Genomic DNA, 15,242 nt, shown 5'->3' with positions numbered 1-15,242 from the left:
TATATGTATATGTATATATTATTTTTTCTTTATTTTTTTTTCTTTACTATTTTTCAAGGCTGCACTTTTAAAAAAAGATTAAAGTGTCCAGAGAGCTGTTCCAAACGAAATTTCTTTTTGTTTTACACTGGTGTAAATGAAATAACAAATAAAATCTGTCTAAGTCTAATATTTACTTTCTAATACTTATTTCCTCGGTTGTTAGCCTGCGATGTTTGGTATGATTTTTTACATTTTTTACTTATCTAAAAGACACAAGTGTCTGCATATTTCTATGACGGGATTCCAGCGAGATATAATCCCTGAAATCTCACCTCTGGTTCACTTTCGTTTCACTTCCTGTCAGCCAGTGACGCCTGATATTACGCCTCATAATTTTCTGCTGTTATTGGTTAAAACCACGTGGGTTGTTGGGCTTTGTAGCTAATGATATAAGATTTCAAACGAGCCAAAATGTGCCCTTGTTTATTTAAAGGGGCACTGCATTACAGGCTTGTGTTAGAGAGACACAGACAGCTGCGGCTGTTATGTTAATATAGGTGTAAAAATTTAACATTTTGTTATATACACTGATTCTGAAAAAAGTGGATAATACTTGCCATAAATTTTTTGTGGCCATCAAAATGCTTCAGTGTTATTATATGGGTCAAATAGTAAAGCAAAGCATAGTAAAAGCACAATTTGGCACATTTGGAGAGGTTTGGAGACGCTGGTGAAACCAAAAGTTCAAAGCCCCACAGCTCTGGAACTGTTGTAGCTAGAGGTCTGAAATGTTCTGCATTTGTGGTTAAAATGATGTAGAGCAAACTTAATACAATGAGACCTGCCTTTTTTCAAGCATGTCTTTATTACTGCTGTTCAAAAAAGACCTATCATTTTTGAGAATAAAAAAAAACAACAACTTTGAGTCATGTTTGAACTGATGCAGCTTGGTCTGTGTTCTACTCACCCAATTTATATATTCAGAAACTGGAGGGTGTTTTCAAATGATTATATCATTATCATTATATTGAATATATAATTTGGGCTCACAGTTCCTAAGTTATTTGCTTTTCCATTTAGGTATGCAAAATAGGCGACAATTACCCAAAATGAGGTGGGTTTTAAGAGCCTTAAAAACTTTTTTTTTATTTCAATATGCTCTATCCAGGACTCCTCATGTGGAAAAGTTTTATTTCCACCTTGTTTAGTTTCATTAAAAGTCTTTTTTAAGAACCTTTTGTTATTATTAATCAATTCATTCGATTTGCAAAATAATCATTAGTTGCAGCGCTTAACTGTGCTAATCATTATGAGGTGCCAAACCCTGTCTTCGCTGTTAGATATGATAAAATCCTTCTTTTGCATCACATGATCTTTCACCTGTAAATAATTAATGATGGGTCATGGAAGGAAAGCTAAACAGAAACTAACTTTGTATCCTGTTATCTTTGCTTTGGTTGGTAAACCGATCTGAGAGGAAGATGATGTGAACTCATTTGATGACTTCTGAGAGGATTTGGTTGCTTTAACTCAGGAGTTTCAGAGTAAAGGAGGGCCGATATCCTATGAATGTTTTGTTCTTTGGTTAACTTCACAGTTGGTTTATAGATCATGTTGGTCTGTCACATAGAAATCCCAATAAAACAAATAAAAGAATTCCCCTATGATGGGAGGGAGAACATAAACAGAGTGCTGATATGCTTTTATTGGGTTCTGTTAGAGCATGCTTTTCATGCATGAATGCAGGACAAGATGACCGAGCGACCGCCTGCTCTCAGAGTAATCCATCAGAGCCTTATTACAGTGTCTCATCTACGCTGCAGAACAATATAAACGCAGCCTGAGGGAAATATCCTCTCTGCTCATCGAGGCAACACGACACTACATGGAAGCAGCTCAGAGGAAGAGAGGTGTCACGGTTTTATATGAAAATTGAAACTGCGTGGAGCCATGTACCTGATTCATTCACCAGCAGGGTACTGCATATGTTGGTATGTTTTAGAAACATTAAACTTTCCCCTCCAGAGCAGAACGTTACCCCGTTTGCTCCCGTCTGTATGAATAATTGACTCTGCTGTTATTGGAGGGATCATCTCTCTGAGCACCCAGGGGACGTTTTATTATCACAGAGGGGCGGGGGATGAGGGCGGGTGCAGGCTGGACATGTGTTCCAGAGCGGTGTCATTTAGTAAGGAGGACAAAACTCACACAGTGGGATTAGAGAGTTAAAACGCAGCAGCTACTAGAATGTATGGGCTCAGAATGACGGATAGAAGTATTGATTGAACCTGGATCAGGTTTTCCTTTAGTAAATATTTTAACTCCAGTGGACGGGTTTCTTCCTGATAAGGAGTACTGCATGCGCACCACCCCATCCAATGCATGGTTTGTCATCATGTTTTACAACTGCAATTGGTTTTCTTTTTGTATTCTGGTTTTGCATTCTGCTTTTAATTACTTGCTTAAAATAGAACAAAATGTTTTAAAAATTTTCCTCAAATAATCTGCTGAGTTTTTATTAGTAACTAATTTGGGTTTAACTAAAGGGGAGAGGAGTTATTTTTACTCTGAGATTCTGCCATCAAGGCGAAGTTGTGACACCTAGAATTATGGAAGATAATGCAAATATAATAGGTTGGAATTAATCCTTGTTATTGTTCTATTGATCTATGAACTGTGCAACACACTAAGTAAATTAAAAGCTTTCAAAAATCCACCTAAAATTGTAAAATTCATAGAAAACTATTTAAATCATAAGCACAGAAGCCTCCATGGACACTAAGGGTGTGCAAAATAATCGTCATATCGATGCATCGTGATTCTAATTATTGTGATCTACTGCATCGATTCTTGAAGACAAGAATCGATTATTAAAAAACAAAAAAAATGAACACATAAAATACATTAATGGTTGGCGCACATCAGCCAAACCAAGTGGAATACAACTTCCAGTCCAGCAGATGTCGCTGCGGATGTGTTGACGCCTGCTGCTTTGTGTCACAAGCATGTCCGGCCGCGGGATACTGAGACGAGTCATTCGTAAACAAAATATGGAGGAGACTGAGAAAATTCGCCCCGCTTGGATGCATTTGGGCTTTAAAAACAAAGAAGGTGAAAATGAAATTGATATGATGCACGTAATTTGCAAAAGGACCACTGAGGCCATGTAAACGGCACTGATTATCCTTATTTTGTTATTTTAAGTTTGCTGAATCCTAAGATCTTTTTGTCAGTGTGTCCACGCCAGTAATAGTAATATTTCTGTCCAGTATTTGTTTTCATGGCAAAACCTCCAAAAGTAATTTCAATAAATACAGCTATGTATGAATTCAGTTGCTTTCAGTTATGTATCAATTGAAGACACGATCCAGATCATACCCAGCCAGTCAGCCACTGGTAATGGCTGTATCTTTTTCTTACAGTGTTCAGGGAAAATATCGCAATGCATCACGATGCATCGCAATATTTCAAGTATCGTTATGCATTGTGATAGAATCGCATCGTGGCATGTGAATCGTGATTCGAATTGAATCATGACTTCTTTGCCAATACCCACTCCTAATGGACACTGTCAATGTCTGCCATATCCTCTGGGTTAGACATCATATACAATTCAGGCATCCAGGAAGTACATTTTCATCACAAAAAATGAACTTTTCTGGACATATAAAGAGTTTTTTTATGAGGATAAATTAAGGCAATTCTCACATTTGTTCACATTAAAATGGCAAAAAAAATTGAGCTTGCTCGCTCATGTTAATTCAGCCCGTTTAAACCAAAGATAATCAGTTTGGTTTTCTCCTGACTGTTGAAGTGAGAAAACCTAAAGAGTCATTTCATGGATTTAGAGAGTTCTGCATTTGAAATCAGCCGTTCCACTTCAAGGGGAGAACTTTGAAAATAACTGATGATGCCAAGGACCGGTTTACCAAAAAGTTTTGCCAGAAAGCAATTTATAAGATGCCAAATGAAGGCATTTTGTAGTCTAAAATGTAATCTAAGTGTGAACTTTACCAGGAGCGAACCTTTGCTCTCTAAAAAAAACTAAATTTAATACGCCGTTCCAGGATATGAGTTTCCTGGCTGCTGCATGAGGGCGGAAATGTCATGTTTTAGGATGCTCTGCTGCAGCTGGACCTGATCAGCTCCACATTAAAAAAAAACAAAAATGGCACAAAAAAAAAAACATGAAAATATTTTATCTAAAAAGATTTTTAATAAAATATGAAAAAAAATGACAAAACTTTTTTTTAGTATAAAAATTTCGTGCCATTTCTGGATTTTCTTAACGTGTTCTTTGCATGCAACAAAATTAGGAAAAAATTTCTGAGTTGTTAGACCTCCCATTGAAGAAAAACATCCAGCTATGTAGCTGCAAATTCTTTAATCCTGCAGGATCTGCCCGGTGTGCTGCGATGTATCGCTTTGTGGAACTTTTATCGTGTCAAAATGTCACGTGCATTTTATGCTTAAATGTTATTCGATTGTCCCAAAAAGCAATAATTCTGCAAACCTTAAACTAGAAGAATTTGATGTACAAGTTTGAATTTAGCTTGCATTTCTCTAACTAGGTAGAAATTAAACTTAAAAGGGGTGAAACATAGAAATTCATTCCTACAGAAATAAAGGAATATCCAGAAAGAAACTGTTTAATGTAAGACAGTTGTTGATTATTGTGATAGTTAAAGTGTACAGCCTGAGCCTTATTTTTCTACAAATGCCACTTACACTGCAAAAACGATGTAGAAACGAGTAAAAATGTCTTAAAATTTGTGTATTTAGCATAATTGAAGGAAGTAAATAATAAGATTTGCCAATGGAATGAGTATTTTTACTCTTAAAATGAGATAATTAGATAATATCCACTTGGAATAAGACAACGCAATTGTTTTTTCTTATTTTAGATGTAAATTGCCTTATTCCATTGGCCAAGTGTATCACTTAACTGCTTAATTCAAGAAAGAAATGCTCTTTTTTTAAAGAAAAATAAACTTACTTAGATTAAATTTTTTTGCAGTGTAGGGGGAGTTTTTGCATCTCGGTTTCTACAGGTAAACATCAGGTTTGGACACTGAGGGCATTAAAACCCATCCTTCAGGTCAAATATATCACTGACTTACAAAATTCCATTTAAATCTAATATTTTGGCAAATATTTCAACCAAACATTCCTTTGTTTCGCAAATAAATGACATGGTCAAATAGTCAGTAAACTAAATCATAACGACCTCTCTCCATCATCGCGGCAGTCCTGTTGAATCTGCCGCAAAGATTATATTGCGAATGCAATTAATTTCCCGGCCTTTGTTGAAATCTGATCACCATTCTCCGGAGTGTTGGTCAAGTTTATTGAAATGAATTGGTTTCCTGCCACAGACTGTCCGCTTTTTTCCATACAGTGATGTCAAGGCCATTCCAGGAATATAATGTTATCCTGCTGTATCCTTTCTAAAACCGGTTTGTGATCTTTTGGCGTCGCTCTCCCACTGGAAGGCAAAACTGTTTGCAGGTTTGATTCAGTTGACTTTTTATGGCCTCCTTGGTTGAAATCATTAACCATCAAGGCTGGAGCCTCCAAATGAAATCCACTGAAGCATCAGAGTCCCGGTTAACGGTGAGGCAAATATATCATGACAATGGACTTTGATGGTTCTACCTCAACATATGTGACATATGCTATATAACTGTAATTTTAGGAATGGGCTACATCAGTATCAATATAAATTACAGTATAATATGAATAAATCAAAACAATTTCTGATTAAAAATAGACATAAACAAGTGCATGAAGCAACTGCCATGATGCACTTGTTTATTTTAGACAGATTTAAAGTCTTTCTGAAACTCATTTTGTTCACGTCAATGTCAAATTATTTTGAATCAACCAAAATTATCGGGATATAAGTTTTGGTCATATCGTCCAGCCCTAAATTATTTTAACAAATGTTATTATCAAATCCCTCAGGGGCTACACTTTTATTTTTTTTTTAAACAGTTTTTTTTTTTTAACAATCTTGTCACTTTTTTAGTTTAGGGGGCAGTTATATGCGTAAAATAAGTGTGCAGCCCCATACAGTAGATAAGAGCGAGGTGCACAGATCCTTGCATGTTAAAGCTAAATGGAAACACTTTTCCCTGCAGGAGGAAAGTCCTCAGCAGTGAAAGCCTGGAGTCAAACAGCTTGTTAGTGCAGAGGATAAAATGGAATAAAATCAATGTTTTTTCATATTAAAACTCAAGATTGTTTTTGCTTTAATTTAATTTAATTAGCATCAGCAAATATATTCCTAATTTCAATTCAATTCAGTTTATTTCTATAGCCCCAATTCACAACACGTCATCTCAAGGCACTTTATAGTTCACCAGATCATCCAGTCAGATTGATTCAAAGTTTTCTATCTAAGGAAAACCAGTTGATTACGTCAACTCATTGACTTGAATGCAGTCACTAAGCATGCTTGTAGCGACAGTGGAGAGGAAAAACTCCCTTTGAACAGGAAGAAACCCCCAGCAGAACCAGGCTCAGTGTGAGCGGCCATCTGCTGAGGCCGACTGGGGTTCAAGGAGACAGAAGCAGAGATACAAAAAGAAGCTGCAAAAGCTTAAAGTAAAAAGGTTACTGGAGATACATGAAGAAGAGTCAACACTATTAAACATAGTGGCGGAAGCATGATACTGAGGGTATGTTTCCAATCCAATGTTACTGCCTTATATTAGGGAGAGGATGATCCCTGGGTTGCATCGGATTAAAATGGCTCACCCTAAGTTTAGATAATGGCTCTGAGTTTGTCTGTAGCTGGAAACCGGACTGTTTAAATGATCCGTACATTTCTGAAAAAGAAACAGGCTCAAACATTCAATTGGCGTCGGATCCAAACCTTGTTCGGGTGTAAAAAAAAATATATATATACATTTATTATTTGGTCATAGGTAGAGAGAAATACAGGTTTTTGAAGGCTGATGCTGATTACTTTAACATCAGTATAACCGATCAGTGATATGAGCTGCTGATTTTTGGAGCAGAGCCTTCCTTTTTCTTCCTCCTTTTAGATGATAAAAATGACACAGTGAAAAAAAAAATACACAAGTCTCAGTTTAAAAAAAACAACAACATTTATTAACAAATCAAACAAAATAACAACAGATGGGAGATGGAGGCAGCAGCGATGCCTAAGAGATATTTATACAAAAGTTACTGAGAGGAAATGTAGATATATAAGATTTGGATTAGAGATGAAGGCAGAAAGTTAGACTTTGTACCAAATTCTTTGTTTGGTGGAAAAATTTTTTTGTTCCTGAATCAGTAGATGAGTATTGTATCTAAACTGAGTGCAGCTTCAGAGATGCTATTTTTCCTTCTCTGCCTCGATATCATGTTGGATTTTATTTTTTCTATTTGATCTTTTATCCGCTTAGTGAATATTTTCCCAACAGTCACTAAACTTTAATTCCACACTTTATATTTAGGTGAAAGCAAAAAGGTCAGCTGTTGTATTTGATGCCTGGTGCGTCTCCTATTGTGGAGAAGATTCTACACTGGACTAACAGTGGAATAAAGGTCTTAACCTCAAACTAACCTCATGATCTCTTATCAACTTTTCAGACTGAATCATGGAAGGCAACGATGACGTGCGTCTTGATGCAGCCGAGCCGCAGAATGACACGTGCAGCGCTGAGGAGCGAGGAGGGGAGGTCGTCAGTAAAGTGGAAGACGGAGAAAGCCCCCTCATCGCTGACCCGTGTGAGAGCAGCCCGACCAAAGCAGGGATGTCTAACCACATAGACGACCCTTCGCCGTCAGCGGTGGGTCCCGCCGCTGAGCCTCCTGGAGGCGTGGCCTTGAAGGTGGCCACCACTGTCCTCCACCCGGTGTGTCTGGGAGAGAGTCCGCTGATGCTGCCCATCCACCTCCAGATGGCCGGAGCAGCGGCGCCTCCGCTGGGACAAATAGGCGCAGCACCGTTCTTGATAGCGAGCCAAAGCCCGGTTTCTCTCCCTCTGGTTCTGGACCAGCAGGTCCTACAGCACATGAGTCCCTCTGTGATCCCTCAGCCCCCCCCCTGTACGCAGTTACCCCTGCAGAACCTTTGTCAGAACCCTCTGACGTTTGCTTTACCTCCGGCTCTTGACCCGAAGGGGGCAGGACAAACGCAGGAAGAGAACCTGTTGTCTCTTCTGCAGAATCCAGCTTTTGCAGCTATTCTGCAGGATCTCTTCCCTCCCCAGGCAGGATCATCCTCCTGTCAGTCCCCAGGCTCTGCCTTTTTCCCCCTCCCTCCTCTCACACCCCCCTACACCTCCCCTTTGGCTCCTCTAGTTCCTCCTGCCACGCTCTTAGTCCCCTATCCTGTGATCATTCCCCTCCCAGTGCCTCTGCCCGTCCCCCTCCCCATCCCCATCCCGGTTGCTCCAAGTGAGGACTCAAAAGGGAGCCAGCCAAAACCAGTTTGCACTGTGAGTAAAAGCACTCAGACGTCACCCAGAGATACTACCTCTCCCTCTTTGTCTTCAAGGAAGTGCGTTTCTCATTCCCAGCCACCGAACGCGCCCCTGACCTCGCTGCCTTTAGAGGAGGGACAGGTTCTGGACCTCTCTGTCAAGGCGTGTCCGATCGAACCGAAACAGGAATACCCCAGTCCTCACCAGGAAAACGTTCTCGACCTGTCTGTGCCTGGCGTGAGGAAAACCTGTGTTCAGTCAGAAAGGAAAGTATCCTTAGAGTCAGGCCAGGGTGCGCCCAGCGCTGCTTTGTCCCTGGGTGTCCAATGCTCTCCAGCTTTAGATTCCAAACTCCTGGGCAGCCTGACCTCGCTGGAGTTCAGCCGGCAACACAAGTGGCTGGTGGACACCGGCGTGGCTAGTTCCAGCTCTCTGGGCCAAGAGGCCTCTCTCAGCGGAGCCGGAAACCTGGAGATAGTGAGCACGTCGCAGACGGCCAAGGTCATCGTCTCAGTTAAAGATGCCATTCCCGCCATCCTCTGTGGGAAAATCAAAGGTCTATCAGGAGTCTCAACCAAGAACTTCTCCATCAAACGGGACGGCAGCCAGGCGGCCTCGCTGCAGCAGCTCTATGGGATGCCGTCATCGTCTCACGGGGAGCAAGACCCCAACAACCCTCATAAAAAGGTCACTAAAAACAGAGCCATCAAGCTAAAGAAGGTCAGCTCCCAGGAGATTCACTTCCTTCCAATTAAGAAGCAGAGACTCGCAGCGTTGCTGCCCAGGAAGTGAGAGTGCTCACCAGAGGGGGGGGGGATTAATGGCTGTATGGCTCTCTGAAATCTCCCCAGATAGTATAATATGACCGTCCCATGTGGGGCGTTCTGCACTGAGAATCAAACATTTTTCTGAGAGCAGCGCTGGCTCTGAGTGTGAAGAGGAAAGGTTGATCTTTCTCTGAACTGCTGTGTTTTTTTTTAGCTATCCGTGAGCCTTCGTCGTCATATTAAACAGAAACGTGTTGTCTAAGGCAGCTTCACTCACTGTTTTTGGCATCTCATTAAGCACGAGACATCGATTTAATATCATGTCACATAAACTCAAACAACCCCATGTTTGACTTTAAGTTACAGCGAAGATGCTGGGTTTCCACTCCTCCTTTCTTTCAACAAGTACATTTTCATATAAGTGCACTGAAAACCTCAATCTCTGTCTACTTTGGTGACGTGACCAAGACTGTTTAAACATGTCACTGGAAATTCCCACTGGCATTGAAGCTCACTGGAGCCGGGATTGGTTTGGGTTTAGCATGACAGGCTAATGATGGTTTGGCAAAGACCGGAGTCATAAAGTCGTCAAGCTAATCTCGCCAACAGCTGACATTTAAAAAAAGCTAAAAAAAAAAAAAAACACCTTTCTGTTTTAGTGCAAAAGCTTTAGTAATTGTTTTCACATTCAAACAGCTTCTCTTTTTACTGATTTGCATGTTTTCAAACACCTTAAATTTTCCTTTTTTTCAGTTTAAAACCATGATTGAGCAACACAAAACGGAGCAAAGCTGTAAAGTGAAAGAAAAATACGTTCAGTAGTTTTGGGATTTATGATGATTAAGAATCTGAGAGGTGTGGCCTTCAGAAGTCTCAGCTTCCCTGACCGTGGGAGGGGGTTTACAGGGGAATATGTGTTAGTTTAACAACAGCGAGTTTCAAATTAAAAGCTCATTTTTAGACTCATTTGACTGGAGCACCGTCTGCTACTTGACTGTCTGTCCTCCAAGGTTTGTGAAAATCTGTAAACAGAATTCCTTATCGCTTCCTTTCTGCTGCAGCTTTTTGACAACCTCTCCAAGCTTGGAGTCCAGTTGACAGATTCTCCCACCTGAAGGGCCGCAGCAGTGTGTCGCAGTGAGCTTGTTATAGATATTTTTGATAGGGATGTACGATATAATCGGCCCCCTATCGGTATCGGCCTTAAAACTGAATATCGGACATCGGCCACCCCACCGATATTTAACCCGATATTTGATCAGCTTCTGAGTTTCTAAAGTCTTAAAAACAATAAAAAATACTACTTCTTCTTCTTCCTCAAAAACTTCTTTTTTACAGACTTAAAAACTTCTAAAGACGAGGGAAAAAATATTGATACATTAAAATATCCCAATATCTTCATATGCTGATATATTGCCATTTAAAAACACCATATCAATCTTTTTTACTAATGAAATATTGCTATATGTCATCGAAATGTCGCCATATTTTTATATGTTGATATATTGACGCGGTATCGATCTATTTTACTAACAAAATCTCACAAGAATTTGCAAAATATCACGAGAGTTTGAAACAAAACGATGAAATTTCACGAGATTTTGAAAGTAAAATAGATCGATACCGCGTTTTTAAAAATCAATTTGATATCAGCATATGAAAATATAGTTGAGTATATTATTTTTCAAAGTGTCAGAAATGGATAACAAAACTGCTATTTTCAATGACTACTTATTTTTGTCCAGCTTTAACATCGGTATCGATATCGGTTATCGGCTACATGAGTTTTAAAATATCGGATATCGGCCAAAATCCCAATATCGTGCATCCCTAATTTTTGATATATCCCCAATATTGAAGTGTGGTCTGCACTATGTTATTCCACGCCACAACGCAAGAGGGACAATCAGGAACTAGCTGTGGGTCTAGATACGGTCAAGGTGGTGAGGAAGTGGGGGCAAGTTTGTGCAACAATGGAGGAACATGAGGGCGAAAAAGAGCGGGGATTGAGGTGGAAGTAGAGTCCCGGCGTTCTCGTGCACCTCGCTTGTCTAGCTGGTCAAACTTCACCAGTCTTTTTCCACAGTGGCAGTCATACAAACAAAAGAAGGCGGTAAGGTACCAAACAGGAAATAGGTATAGTGTAGAGCGGATGTAGATTTGACCAATCAGAGGCCTCCTGTCTCCTGGTCAGCTGCAATTTTAGAGAGGTGCAGCAGAGTTTCTGCATTCACTGTGACACACGCAGACCACCGGGTTTCTGAGTATAAACTAGCCTTGAGCTGCAGCTCCTCCAGAGTTAAGGCCAATTTATGCTTCTGATGCATAGCCTCTGCCACCGTCAAATCTGTCTCTGTGTGCGACCACGGCCTCCGCGCAGAGGTTCTAAAACGGTCGTCGCGCACCTAAAAAGAATCCTGATTACGCGTCAGACGGTCACAATCCCGCAAAGACCTCAAGCGGAAGTGTGCAGACAAAAAGCAGCTGTAATTGGTCCTTGGTATGCCTTTCTGGCTATCTGTGTGGTCGTTCTTCTCGATTCGGTGCGATTCACCGAAGTTCTGACGAGTTCTCGAATAGGCTTTGGCGAGAAACTGCTGTTCATCCCTAGAAATTCCAGACTGATGGTGCAGAAGCATTCCAACAGAACTGGTTGGCGACCAGACCCAAGCGACATTTGATGTGTGCGGTAGCAGAAGTCTAATCTGCCCTTTACTGTGCTGCTTCTATGATCACTCGTCCTTTTTACTTCCCTGTTTCCTGTTTTGCTAATATAACTCTGGGAATCGACATCCCAGAGTTGAATAATAGCCCAACAGATATGATTTCACAAGCAGACCCTTACGGTTGTTGCCATAAAGTTATGTTTTATGCTTGAAAAACCTGTTAAAAATATTTAGGAAATCAAATCGTATGTAACGAAGACAGAAAGGGAGGGAAGAGAAGGAGAGGGGGTAAGAATTAAGGGGTGAGAGGAAGAGAGGCAGAAAAGAGGGAGGAGAGAAAAAAAAAGCAGCAATAGCAAAATAGGATGATGTTTTGAAACTTCACAACTTCAATCTGTACTCTTTTTATTTTGGGGAATTTACACAAGAAAAAGAAGCAGAACGCAAAGAAATGTCTTTTAGATTTGTGAAAATGCAAAAAAAACAACAACAAAAAAGACAATCATGAACCAGTTTTCTCACATTTTACAGTTAGGTTTTAATTTGTGTTGCTCTGTCATCTTAAACCCAAATGAAAAAAAAAAATGAATCAAAGATTGTATTTTTAATTTAACATTTAAATGAGTTTGGATACTTTGCAGGTACTGCAGCCAAAGCAAACATGTAAAAGCCTTTAACTCCCTAATGTTTAACTTATGAACATTTATTTAACTCCCACTGTAAAGATTTTTTTCTCCACACCAGATACAGGGGGAGCTGTTTGTACGTAATTAGTCCATTATTAGTATTTTTATCAACCGTGTAAAAGTTTATTTTTGTCCAGAGTTGTGAATGTGGAAGGTGTTGTTGATTGGAGTGCACTTTGTAATAGTTTAGTTTAAAAAAAAAAGGAAAAAACTCCCAGGGTGTCCGTCTGCTAAAACCGCCGCTGCTTCATTTCTGATCTCAACAGTTGTGTAAATCTGCAGCTGCAGGCCAAGAACTAACAGCAGCCACATGCAGACTGTCTGGATGAGCCGAGATGGAAAATACCTTGAAGCTCCACGTTTTTCCATTTCTATTATTTATATCTTTGTTCTTCGGCTGTTCCACGAATATCTGACGCCTGCGTTCCTTTCAGAAGAGAGCTGGTTGAAATCATCACTTTAAATGGACTGGATCTCCCTCTAATTTATTATTTGTGCACCTTTTATTTATGCAAATGTGTTTATGTTCCAGGAGGTCAGTCAGGAGACCAGAAGGGAGGGAATATTGAAGCCTTTTTATACGACAGTCTCTCTCTGCTGCTGACACCAGTTTAAAATAAGAGTGAAGAATCACACGTGGAAATGTGTATTTAATTAAGTGTCATGTATGTGTACTTTTTTATATGGGAGTGAATTACATTTTTTTCCAAGCCCATATGTGTGTGTTGGTTTCCTTCTTCCTGTGGGATGTTTATGCATTTTTAAAAAATCAAAATAGCAAACTTAAAAAAAAAAATAAATAAAAAATAAATGAGCTACTTGAATTAATTTTTATACCTTTTTATGTATGAATCTGAATGTAGACATTGTGTTCATGGCTGATTTTTCTACAGCAAATAGGTTTTAAATGAGCAGGCTAAAGGCAAACAGGATGGGTGGGAAAATGTTAGCAAAGAATCTTTTATTAAAAACGCTTTTAGCTTCCAATTTGACTCCAATTCAGACTCTAGCTAGAAAAGAACAGCCGCTTTGCTTCACTTTCATCACTATATCATAAACAACTGGAAAAATATATTTCAGATTTATTAGGATCTTTAATCTGAGAGATTCAGTTGCAGAGAACACAGCCTGCTCCTGAGGAATGTGTTAACGAGGCACGTTGCCACCAGTGTAGAGCTTGAATAATGTTGGCAGCAGAAGCCGGCTTTGCCCCAAAACGACCATCTGCAAAGTGATTTTCCTCACTGAGTTCTTCTGAGTATTAGAGGGACGTTTGAAGGTCATGGAGCCTGAGAGGAGCAGCCAGCAGTGAGGCATCCTGATGCAGTTTCAAAATCTACCCCAGATCTCAGCATTTAGTTAGAACTGAGATTAATCCATAATCCAGGTGGGACACATGTATATATGATGTAGAACCATCCACCCATTTTGGCAAAAAGGACACCTTAACTTCCACAAAGTCCATGCTTGAAACTAAATGCTATCGATTTGAATCTTCCCTTAAGGTTACTGATTTATTGTTAAACTGTTCCGACAGGTGTTTACATTGATGTTTTAACTAGATCAGGATGAAACGATGAATCTAATGGAATTATCTTACTTCTCCTGACGCTTCCAGTTAGTTTAGCTTCAAGTATTTACGTTTACTCTAATGATGGCGGACATACTCTGATTAATGCGGTCTATTTGTCATTTAGAGTGCAGGTTTTCTGGCTTCATCTCCGGTTCCCATGCTTGCATTTCCTTCTCTGCTTTGCTTTCTCATCAGAAAAGTATTCATTAGGGGGCTTTTATTAATGCGTATGATGTATTCAGAGTTCAACGTGTTCCAATCACATTAAAAAAAGAAATACTAAAGTGATTTCTGTTCAAGAATTTGGAGCAATAGTTTCCAAATATTTAAGACTTTCCTCTAAACCACATAGTTTAAATTTTAAGGTAAATGTCAAATACATTTCTGTAGCTATCAAACTGCTTTTGGCATCTTTCTGAAAATCTGACCTCTCCTCCTGTCAGAACTGCTAAAGATCAATTAAATTAGTTTGTTTTCTGCCAAGAACATTCCTCTTGGTTTTGATAAATACACTGCTCAAAAAAATAAAGCGAAGAATCAAAAAACACATCCTAGATCTGAACAAATGAAATATTGTTGATGAATACTTTGTTCTGTACAAAGTTGAATGTCCTGACGACAAAATCACAGATGGAAATTAAACGTATTAACCAATGGAAGCCTGGATTTGGAGTCATACACAAAATTAAGGTGGAGGAATTACAGGCTGATCCAGCTTTGATGTAATGTCCTTAAAACAGGCCGACATGAGGATCAGTATTGTGTGGCTTCCACATGTCTCTATGACCTCCCTTCAACATTGGGCATGTCCCTAAGGAGGTGGAGGATGGTATCATTATGGATTTCCTCCCTGACCTGGTAAAAAACCTCCACCAACTTTGGTGGATGGATCGAGACATGATGTTCCAGATGTGCTCCATCAGATTCAGTGCCAGTCTATAGCTTCAAAGCCTTCATCTTGCAGGAACTGCTTACACACTCCAGTCACGTGAGGTCTAGCATTGTCCTGCATTAGGAGGAACCCAGGGCACCAGCATATGGGCTCAAAAGGGTTCTTGGGATCTCATTCGGTACCTAACGATAGTCATACTACCTGTGGTGAGCACATGGAGGGCTATGCTGCCCTTCAA

The 15,242-nt window shown here is 39.8% G+C and overlaps 1 protein-coding gene across 1 annotated transcript in view; it reads left to right on the top strand.

Moving 5' to 3' along the window:
- The window catches only part of rai2 (retinoic acid induced 2), a 22,439-nt gene extending 12,278 nt beyond the window's left edge, over nucleotides 1–10,161 (top strand). Inside the window, exon 2 of the mRNA XM_015390771.1 lies at nucleotides 7,585–10,161. Within this exon, the coding sequence (XP_015246257.1) occupies nucleotides 7,593–9,212 (1,620 nt within the window). The 5' untranslated portion in view covers nucleotides 7,585–7,592 and the 3' untranslated portion in view covers nucleotides 9,213–10,161. The remainder of the gene's footprint in view (nucleotides 1–7,584) is intronic.
- Nucleotides 10,162–15,242: the final 5,081 nt, after the last annotated feature.

The sequence above is a fragment of the Cyprinodon variegatus genome, unplaced genomic scaffold, assembly GCF_000732505.1.
Source record: "Cyprinodon variegatus isolate N-32 unplaced genomic scaffold, C_variegatus-1.0 Scaffold512, whole genome shotgun sequence".
In the NCBI taxonomy this organism is placed as follows: Eukaryota; Metazoa; Chordata; class Actinopteri; order Cyprinodontiformes; family Cyprinodontidae; genus Cyprinodon; species Cyprinodon variegatus.
This window is presented reverse-complemented; position numbering and strand designations above follow the sequence as displayed.